Source organism: Panicum virgatum, chromosome 2N (assembly GCF_016808335.1).
Source record: "Panicum virgatum strain AP13 chromosome 2N, P.virgatum_v5, whole genome shotgun sequence".
Taxonomy (NCBI): Eukaryota; Viridiplantae; Streptophyta; class Magnoliopsida; order Poales; family Poaceae; genus Panicum; species Panicum virgatum.
The window spans coordinates 35,428,584-35,439,514 of record NC_053146.1 but is presented as its reverse complement, the minus strand read 5'-3'; the positions used below and the strand labels follow the sequence as shown (position 1 = coordinate 35,439,514).

General features: G+C 43.2%; 1 protein-coding gene across 1 annotated transcript; it reads left to right on the top strand.

Annotated features, from left to right (window-relative positions):
• Positions 1-2,896: 2,896 nt before the first annotated feature.
• LOC120660278 (syn-copalyl diphosphate synthase, chloroplastic-like) lies at positions 2,897-7,968 on the top strand. The gene is made up of 13 exons (XM_039938709.1): positions 2,897-3,101; positions 3,358-3,741; positions 3,888-4,071; positions 4,432-4,646; positions 4,794-4,914; positions 5,408-5,520; positions 5,610-5,842; positions 5,933-6,048; positions 6,476-6,574; positions 6,709-6,882; positions 6,983-7,070; positions 7,324-7,530; positions 7,623-7,968. The coding sequence occupies exons 1-13, from the start codon at positions 2,984-2,986 to the stop codon at positions 7,842-7,844; spliced, it is 2,274 nt and encodes a 757-aa protein (XP_039794643.1). The 5' UTR covers positions 2,897-2,983; the 3' UTR covers positions 7,845-7,968.
• The last annotated feature ends 2,963 nt before the right edge of the window (positions 7,969-10,931 follow it).

The window sequence follows — 10,931 nt, the reverse complement described above, 5'->3', positions numbered from 1 at the left end:
GCAAAAGACGCCCACAAACCTGACCAAAACCGACCAACTGGACCCCAGCACCGACGTATCAACACAAGGGCCCACCAGGCAGTGTACTAGAGAAGGACGGTGGCCAGAGGCGGCGAGGTGGGGCCGGCCAACCCCATGGGTCGGCCGAACCTGGCCCCCCTCCCGTCCAGGTGCATTTTGGCGGGAAGGTCACTCTGATTCTCCAGGAGGCGGCTGATGATGTTTCCATATTTATCTTGGCGGGAACCGACCTCAAGGAGCTATAAAATGGGCCTCTCATACCACTCACCACACACACCACTTGAAGGCCTCTCTCTCACACTCTCTTGTGACTTGTACTCCTTAGGGTAGTGGAGCTAGGCTAGTACTTCATCTCTTTAGCGAATCCAGTCGTCCTCGGGGTCGGCGAGCAATCCTCGGCCTCTGGTATGGCTTTGTATTCCGACTCTCGTTATGCTATTCATACTGAGTTCGTTCTTGGTTATCTTGCTATGTTCTTAACTTGCTTAGCCTTGATCTGTGCTTTATCAAGTTATACTAGTTACTTGCTTAGACCAGATGATCCGGGTAAGGATATTAGTTTGTTGTGCTTTCGGGCTTGCCTTAGCATCGTACCTGTCCATCCGAAGGGTGGGGGACCCGACGGTGCAGAGGTAGTGACCTCATATGCGGGCATGGTGCCCAGGTATGTGGGATCCCTTGGATATGACGGTGCTCCACGGTTTGATTGGGTAGACCGCAGGTGGTGACAGCCCTATTGGTCCGCAGGGAAGCTGCTTCTCGGTTAGCGTACTCCCCGACGTTTGGGTATCGTGTAGGAGTTCATGCAAAGATGAAACGGGACTGGATGTTCTCTAGTGCGGGTCTTTCTCCCCGATGTCCCTAATTTCCCGGCACCTGCAGCTCTAAGCATGTGCTAACGTAACTTGTCTGCTAACATAAATAGTATACTAGGATCTGTTTGCCTATGCTCCCACTAACCTTAGGTGTGCTTGTTTATTCTTTATTCATGAGAGTTGATTGTTCTGTGTGTGTCACATTACCCCTGATTATTCTTTATTTATCACTTACCCCTGTATAATCAGCAGTCTGCACCTTATTTCATAATGTCATGGTTATGTAACTAGTAAACATCTTTACACAACCTCGCCATTCCTTGGGAAATTATAAATAATGATACCCTGAATACTTCCAGGTGAAATGCTACAACGGTATATCCGTGCGCTTGTGGATCTTTCTGTAAACGTTAAGACATACCAACCCGGCATTTCCTTGGCGGCGTTGCTAGGAACTAACCCCTCCTAGTAGCGACGCTAAGAAATATCAACAAAGCCTCACATATATTCTTCTCAATATGCATTACATCGAGATTATGGCATATAAGCAATGAAGACCAGTAAGAAGACTAACAAAATACTCTCCGTCTTCTAGTTGTGCCATCTATTATCTTCCTCACGCTGCTTCCTCTTCTTGCAAGTGGTCGTTCCAAAAGTTACTTGCTCAAAACTCTCGTACCGCTGCAAGACTTGTTCATACTCAGTGGCATTGGAGGCTCCCTCTGTTCAACATTGTTATTAAAGCTGACCTTGTTCCTTCACCGCCTGTGGTCCGATAGCAAAAGATGGCGATGGCCCTTGTAGCAATGTGTTTCGATCAAAATTTTAACTACAAGTAATTAGTGTCCTTGTGACAATAAGAGCAAGCAAACTTTCGTTTTGTGCTCCAACCAAATAGCATCACATAAGCGAGAAAATCGTTTAATGTCTAAAGTAGAATCATAGTCTCGAAAGGATTACTGACTCACTGGTGGCAATAGAGGCGGCCGTACACCATCTCGCCTAACCGGGGGGGGGGGGGGGGGTTAGCGTTAGCGAGCTAGCTAGCTAGCTAGCTAACTTTTAAAAAAAAAACCAGCTAGCTAGCTAGTGAGGCATGGGTTGTGATGCACTGTGCGCGCGTGTCCTCAGGCCCCCCTCGCCGCGCTCCCGGTGTGGTGCATGCCTGCGCGACATACCATGCCGCCGCTAGTGCCCAACGACAGCGGATCATGGGAGGAGGAGTGATGCCATTTCCATCCGCAGAGCTAGCTTCCCCCTTTATAACCAATGTTTGATTTGCAAGCTACTGCTACCAAGCCACCTTGCGCTCGATCCCCTCAGCTCTTGATGATCTCTGTTGCTTGCGATGCATGGAAAGCCAAACGGGGGCACATGGCCGGCGGGCCGGGAGATCGAGCTCGCCTAATCTCAGGTTCCAGGCCAGTTCTACGAATCTACCACACACCGTTTCTTCCACGCCGTCCGTTCACAGCCCAGTCGCACTAACTGGCGAGGCAGCAGGTGCACGGGCGGGACGGATCGGACAGGTAGGTCCAAACTGAACTATAGTTTTCGCTTGGCTTACATGGAACATCGCAAAATCTCCAGGGCACAATCAATTTGTGTGCATGAGTTGGCCGCAGATTTTGACTCACCAAATCTTTCGTGGTGTTCCGAGGATAGTTCAAGGAATTATCTCCATTGCATGTTTTGTTGACTTGAGTTGCGAATATAATGTCCATTGCTTGTGATATTTGACTGGACTGTGAATGACACGTGTTGTCCTGTTTCCAGGCACATGTTCTTGAAATCTGGTTTTCCCAGGTCACGTTTGCGAAACCTGCGCATATACCAAATATTTTGACCAATGATGACAAAGGTTTGGCTTCGAGAAAACTATTTAATGCATAAATTCTCTCTGACGTCGTCATCATCTTCGAACGTCTTATATATATTTATATTCTCGCCTTGTTGGACTCGTTACTACTAGCTACTTGACAATTATAACAAACACAGTTCCTCCATGCCTTGAGCTTTCCTCTATAAATAGCAAGCAGGAGCTCATCATTCAGCAAACACTGAAATAGCCAGTATATATTGTTCTACAAGAGATCGAGAGAGAGAGAGAGAGAGATTGAAAGAGAGAAAGAGCGCGCGCACGGAAGATGCTGGCATTTACTACAGAATTCCTCAATGCTCCCTCGCTTCGCCAGCCGACATCCGGCGTACAACAGCCATGGGGGCGGCCTTTCCTACAGCTGCACCCTCGCCGTCGAGCATGTGGTAATAATCTCTAAAAAGACATGAATGTAGTCCATCAGTAGCTAGCATGATAGACAACTAGTATCGAAATTATTAATTAAGAACATGCATTTCATAGGTTAAATAAATGCTGCATTTCTTAATCCATGTATGGGGACCGATATATAGTGCTTACTATAAACATTATAGTGATTGATTGACGTGCGTGTTTGCCTTTGATTGATTTTCTTGTACTTCAAGCGTGTTTGCATCGATCTCATGCATGCCTGATTGACAGGGCCCGTGCTAATAAGCAAATCGCCATACTCGGAGTCTGGAAAAGCACGGGAACAGACAGTTGATGGACATTTTGAACAAAAGGATGAACCAAGCGAAACGGAAAGCATGGTTGATGCCATCAGAACAGCATTGAGGTCAATCGGAGAGGGTGAGATCACCATTTCAGCCTATGACACGGCAATGGTAGCCCTTCTCAGGAACCCAGATGGGGGTGATGCGCCACTGTTCCCATCGACCATTGACTGGATCATCCAGAATCAGCTACCCGATGGTTCATGGGGTGATGAAGCCTTCTACATGATCAGCGACAGGATCATGAGCACCCTAGCATGTGTTGTGGCATTGAAGACTTGGAACATCCATGCCGATAAATGCGAGAGAGGTAGATCACCGGATCATTTGCTTTGCTCATACATCTCAATTGTTTCTTCAAATGGATATATACATCATCAATACGAACGTGATTGTTTTAATTAGGATTTAGATATTTATTTTTTAAGCAAGGATATGGTTTACCATTTCTTGCAGGTCAGTTATTTATCAAAGAAAATATTTGGAGGTTGGCACACGAGGAAGAGGATTGGATGCTAGTCGGATTCGAGATTGCCTTGCCGTCACTCCTAGACATGGCCAAGGATCTTGACCTCGACATCCCCTACAATGAGCCAGCCCTGGAAGCGATATATGCAGAAAGAAAAAGAAAGCTTGCTAAGTATATATGCTTAAACCTATTCCTTAACTTTTTAGTTTTGGAAAATTAAAGCATGCCTTGCACAAAAGATGGTTTTATTTTTGAGAAATCGTAGGTCATGGCCACTTCAATTATTTTATCAAAATCATCATGTATTGCAAGGTTTATCTACAGTCATTTCGTTGCCACTCTGCGATAGCCCATATAAAGTAGGAAAATATTGAGATATTAATTGGTTATTTGCGGATTTAATTATATTTTTTTACTAGTATAGTTTTTGTTTGACAAACAGATCCTTCAATTTTTGTTTGACATAATAGTAACAATATATATATATATATATATATATATATATATATATATCTGACCTTGAAAATTTAGGATTCCGAGAGATGTACTACACGCTAGGCCAACGACTCTGCTACACAGCTTAGAGGGAATGGTAGACTTGGACTGGGAGAAGCTCCTTAAGCTCCGGTGTCTCGATGGATCCTTTCATTGTTCACCTGCTTCAACAGCTACTGCTTTCAAGGAAACAGGAGACAAGAAATGCTTCGAGTACCTCGATGGAATGGTCCAAAAATTTAATGGCGGAGGTAAATTAAACAAGGGACTATATCTTTTTCTTTTTGAACGACATGCAGAACGTTCATACATAATAAACGTGGAAACAAATTTCTTCTGTTGAGCACATCTCCTTTGTTTCTACTGTCGTCTATTTACATTTTTTATTATATTTTTAGTGCCATGTATCTACCCTTTGGATGTGTATGAACGCTTATGGGCGGTTGATCGGTTGACAAGGTTGGGCATATCAAGGCACTTCACAAGCGAAATTGAGGATTGCTTAGACTATATTTACAGGTAACATACATATATTCATACATACATATATATACATATTTGCGGGTACGACCATCTATATATTCATCACCAAACGACATATAAGCAGGAAACATAAGTAACAATCATGCTGCACAGTTCCTCCATTCTGAAATGTAAGGCATTTTGTTTTATACTAATTCAAAGTAGTATAGGGTTGACCAAATTTTGTTTTAACATCTAACACATCAAAGATGTAAATTATGAAACTATATTTCATATTCAAAATATTATTACATTTTTCTATAAATTTATTCAAACATAGAACAGTTTGACGTTGGACAAACCAAAATATCTTGCATTTAAGGACAGAGAGAGTAGCTTGTTGGAAAGTCTATTTGTATGTTATTTATTAATTTATTCAATCATATATATAACTAAGCCTGTTTATTGGTATTCAAAGATCCGAGTTATTATTAGCATGTGCTACAGTTCCATCTGGATCGCCAAATGAAATATGTCTACGGTTGAACAGGAACTGGACTCCTGAGGGATTAGCTCATACAAAGACTTGCCCGGTAAAAGATATTGATGACACAGCCATGGGTATTCGTCTCCTCCGACTTCATGGCTACCATGTCGACCCCTGTAAATTACTAGTACTTGTTAAGACCTAAGATATATAGATCATCCATCACATGAGGTACGGTTCTAATAACTGGCATTTTTTTGTACAGGCCTGTTGAAACACTTCGAGAAGGATGGCAAGTTCTTCTGCTTGCACGGGGAGTCGAACCCATCTTCTGTCACCCCCATGTACAACACTTATCGGGCTGCCCAGCTCACATTTCCTGGTGATGACGACGTCCTTCGGCGGGCTAAGGTATTTTGCCGTGAATTCCTCCTTGAGAGGAGAGGCTCTAACAGAATGAAGGACAAATGGGCAATCGCAAAGGACATACCAGGCGAGGTACGTGGCAAAATGAATAGGAATTAAACATCATTCCCTGATCTTGACACGAAACTAGCAACTCCATTCTACCTTCTACTTCAATAATAGGTCGAATACGCCATCGACTTCCCATGGAAAGCAAGCTTGCCACGAATTGAAACGAGGATGTACTTGGATCAATATGGAGGTAGTGGTGATGTCTGGATCGGGAAGGTTCTCCACAGGTAATCTTTAGATGTAGGATACTCAGCTATATAACATGTAAAACTAGCATGCATATTAGTGTCCAGGGATCTATTATGGAGAAAAGGGTCAAGACCACCTACTCTACTGAACAAAAATGAAGTTAATAAAACCAACATCTTGCCCATACGTATCAACAATGAAATGGTTTGTGTCCACCTAATCAATTTTAATAAAACCAACATGTTAGCCAAATGACTTCAAAAGAAACCTTGTCTTCTACAAAGTTGTAGTTGTTGGTGATCCAAGTACTCATTTTATCCTGATTTAAGAAAACCAAAAGATCCTTTTGTCGGGGATGTGAGAGTTATTATCCTTTCATTAAAAATACAATAATTAAAAATACAATAACCCGTCCGGAAAACAAATTGTGCCTCTCTTTATTCTCAATCAGAATGAACTTTTCAGGATGACTCTCTTCTGCAATGATCTTTATCTCAAGACAGCGAAAGCTGACTTCAGGAATTTCCAAAGAGACTGCCGAATGGAGTGGAATGGCCTTAGAGAGTAAGTCTCTGCCAATTTAGTTATTTGGTACCTCTCATTCCCAAACTCCAATTACTTAGCTGACAATCAACTAAGTATATGTTAACTAGATTATTCGCAATAGCTCAGAAGTGTTTACTTGTATATATATGTAGGTGGTATTTCAGGAGTAATCTTGAGAAATATGGTGGGACCCCAAAGAATGCACTGACAGCATACTTCTTAGCTTCCGCAAATATATTCGAGCCAAACCGAGCTGCGGAACGTCTTGGATGGGCTCGCACAGCAGTGCTTGCTGAGGCTGTCTCCTCGCACTTGCAGAAAATCGGGTACACATATAAGTTGATTTTGATCTGATGTTTCCACCCACTGGCATAATCTTCCTTAACTAGCTTGGTGATTCTACGCCACTACTGTTTATGCATGCAGGGGACCAAAGAATTCGACCAAGAATCTTGAAGATCTTATCGAGCTTATTCCATTCGAAGGCAGTGCTTCTGGCAGTCTCCGTGATGCGGTACGGTATATATATTTTACTCATCAATTCATATATCTTAGGTCCTGTTTGGATCCAAGTGCTAGTGGATAAAAGTGCTAAACTCTAGCACTAATGTATCCCAACAAGAGTGCTAATAGGAGGTACAAAAGTTTAGCTCTCAACCTTAACCTCCTCCAAACAGACCCTTAGATACCTATGATCGACATATCACGTTAATTATTACATTTGATGGAAATGGAAAACCCTTATCTATTTCCTTGTTTAACTGCAGTGGAAGCAGTGGCTCATGTCATGGGTTGCAAAGGGGAGCGAGGGATCAATTGAAGGTGATACAGCACTGTTGTTAGTTCGCACGATCGAAATTTTCTCAGGAAGGCATGTTTCGACCGAGCAAAAGCTCAGCCTCTGGGAGTATTCTCAGCTCGAGCAGCTCACCTCCTCCATCTGCTCCAAACTATCCAGGAGGGTTCTTGCTCAGGTGCGTTGTCCTGAATTCATCTATACATCTATGCCCCTTTGATTGTGCATGTAACTTTTCAATTTATGAAAATTTAATAATTAATTCCTCAGAATGGAATAAAAAGTATCGAGGACACTGAGGACATAGACCGGCAAGTGGATTTGGAGATGGAAGAATTGGCTCAATGTGTTCTTCAAGGCAGCAGTGCACTCAATAGAGCAACCAGGGAGACATTTCTCCATGTGGTGAAGAGCTTCTGCTACGTTGCCCATTGCTCTCCTGAAAAAATTGAGAACCACATAGATACGGTGATATTCCAGGATGTAGTTTAGGAACAAATCAACCCCATTTTATATGCCCGATGTAAGTTCTTGTTAATGAGTACACCAAGAATTATGTACTATAATCCTCACTCAAGAAATAATAATTAAGCATTGTGTGGGACGTGTATGCCTATTGTGAGTTGACACAAAAACATACAGCGTGCAGGGCACACCTCTCGGCGCCTCTGCGCAAATCTGTCGGGCCGGTTTGGCAAGCCGATCAGACTGGTCTCATCGGGTCAGCCCCCACCTTGAGGTTGTTCTAGGGAAGGAAGACCACCTAGAACATCACGTAACGTAGTAGCCAAGGGATGAACGATGGGCTGGGGTTGGAAGAGCTAGAGTTTGGAAAATGTAAAAGGGAAAGGTAATATATTGATTTGTTCTTTGATATATTAGATACCCTCAATCTATCATGGTCCTTTATACTTATAGGGAGGAAAGGTCTTACTAATTAGGAGTTGAAACTAAAAAAATCCATGTCAAAATAGAACTCCTAATTCGAATTACACAGCTAAAGCCGGTTTAACCGTCCTATTAAACCAGTCTGATCCGTGTTCCCTAGGTCAAGTCTCCCCGAACTCATAACTTTCTCATTCAAACTCCAAATGGAACTATCTATATATATTTGGATTGTGTTGATGAGAGCTAAGAAATGGTGAATTCAAATTTACATTTTGACAAAGTTATCTGAGATGGTTAGACCAGTTTGTGCACACCAGCCAGACCTGTTTGCCTAGTCATACCAATTTTGGTTGTTAACATATACTCCCCTATTTTTTAGCAAAGCTTGCATGGCAAAAACTAAACTTCTCGACAAAAATTGCCTAAGGATGATGACAGCAATAGATCAGCCATATATTGTTTCTAAGGGCCATAGTGTCTATCGGCCATGAGTTTTGCACCAATTCAACATGATGATGAAACAACTTGCTTTTGCTTCCATACTTGCTTAGTAGTCACTGATCTTGGTATCACCTCCACCTATTGCTCCATTGATTCTTTCTTGTACATTCATTGTACCCTCCCCATTAGAGTGTGAGACAAGCATGAGGGATACCAGCACTGTCGGTGTTTTACTGGCAAGACTAAGTAGGGATACACTTAGGTAGTTGATTGTAAGCCGGGTGTCGCAAAGATTAGGAACACAATCGATGGTACAAGCAACTCAAGGTTTAGATAGATTCAGACCATGAGTTTCGTAACACCCTACATCCTATTTGGTGGTTTGTATTGCCTAAAGGTTGTAGATAATTTGGAGGGAGTTCTTGCCCACCCTTATATAGCCTAGGGGGGTACTGTTATTTGAAACCCTAGATCAGTATTAGCCTAAGAGTCCTTCCCGAGTACTACTCGAGAAGTTTCTTTCTGTACCAATCAGTCCTACCATGATATGAGTACATTACATGATGTCAGGATATAGGACATGCCGGACACGCCTCATCCCTTATTCCGAGCAGATATGTGTCATCTCAGGTACCTCGTGGCGCCGGGTCTAACAAGACCCCGAGCTCTTCATAGCCGAGTAGTGCATCCCAAGTTGTCTTCGGGTTCCCTAAACTTCACCTAGAACGCATCTTCCGAGTACTTCCTTGGCTACTCCAAGGCTGTGTGCCCGAGTAGATTCTAAATCTTCAAAAATAATCTTCACATACAGGGCGTGATGAAAATCGCACTTCATATGGAGTAGCCTCTGAGACTTAGGCTCAATCAAAGAATCAAGTCGAGGGTCCAATCAGTCTCGAGTTTTCTATTCTTTGTCGTCCAAATAGATTTAAAAACAAACCACTGATGACACGTGTCTCGTAGCCCCCGAGTCTTGAATCCAACTCTAGAATTTGGAAAAAGAATCCAAAACATCGTGGCATGCAATAGAATTTTTTTCGATGGTTAATTTGGATTATTCGGTAAGAAATTTGAAAACCCTTTTTCTCGGGATAGAATTCCTAAAAAAAATAGTTAAACAAATAACTTCTGAAACGAAATCCAAAATTACCACTAGGGAAAAATATTATCTCGTACAAAATGTTTCATCTTCCTAGGAATTACTAGATTGCCATCCCACTAGGTATTTAACCATGCAGTGGCTTAGGGTAAATCCACTTCCAATACGTTGTCACCACTTTTTCTTACACTCCAGCGCCGTTATTTCCAGATCTAGATCTAGATCTCGATCTGCTCTTCCACCGCCTCCCCACTTCATCAATCTAGTGGCCAGTGTCTTCTTCCTTGCATTCGTGTTGCCACCCCCCCCCCCTCTCATGCCCCTTGAGCGTGTTGAAGAAAGAACTCGGGAGACCAGAGATAGCAGGGAAGAAGAACATGAATAAGGGGGAAAGGGGGAAACAGTTGCTTGAATTAGCCCCACCGGTTGATTCTTGGAGGAAAATTAAGTGCATCGAATCCAACCCCATGAATCTTGTTGCTAAGGGGTTTTCTGCAAGCCAGAGAGATAATCCAATGGCACCTAGCTGAGTTGGATACTACTTCTTAGAAGCATGTAGATGAACTAGACTTATTCCACCATGGATTGTTGTACCATATGGTATCCAGATTCACCAACTCAATCTTGCATTTATCTATCTTTATCCAACTCTGAGAGGCTTTTCTTGGGATCAAGCCCCACTAGGACCTTTTCCACCTTCTCTTCCACCTGAAGCTTCATCCGTGTAATGAAATCACCAATATTGTTTGAGGGTATGGATTTCAGCTTAGGCAAGGGATGGATAAATACTATATTGAGTGCAAACCCCCGTCAGTGTTTCTCATAGCAATGGCCAGCAGCAAGCGCAGGCGAAGGTACTTCCTATCATCCACTAGCCATCAGTCGCCACCTCGGGTAATGATCCCCATTCTCTCTTGCCCCCTGCACTCTGCTTCCATGGATCTAATCTGGCCCTCTGCAACACTGTAGCAATGATGAGTCTTCCAGCATGCCTCGCCGAATTCCTTCCCCAGTGTAGGTGGATCCCTTTTCCGATGCTGATGAGTGCTTGGTGACGTGCCAGGAAGTCGCTCACACCGGGCAACTGGCTGCGGAGAACACAATCCACGCCATCCGTGCCCAACCCGTGGCTGCTAACGCTCGAGTCGCAA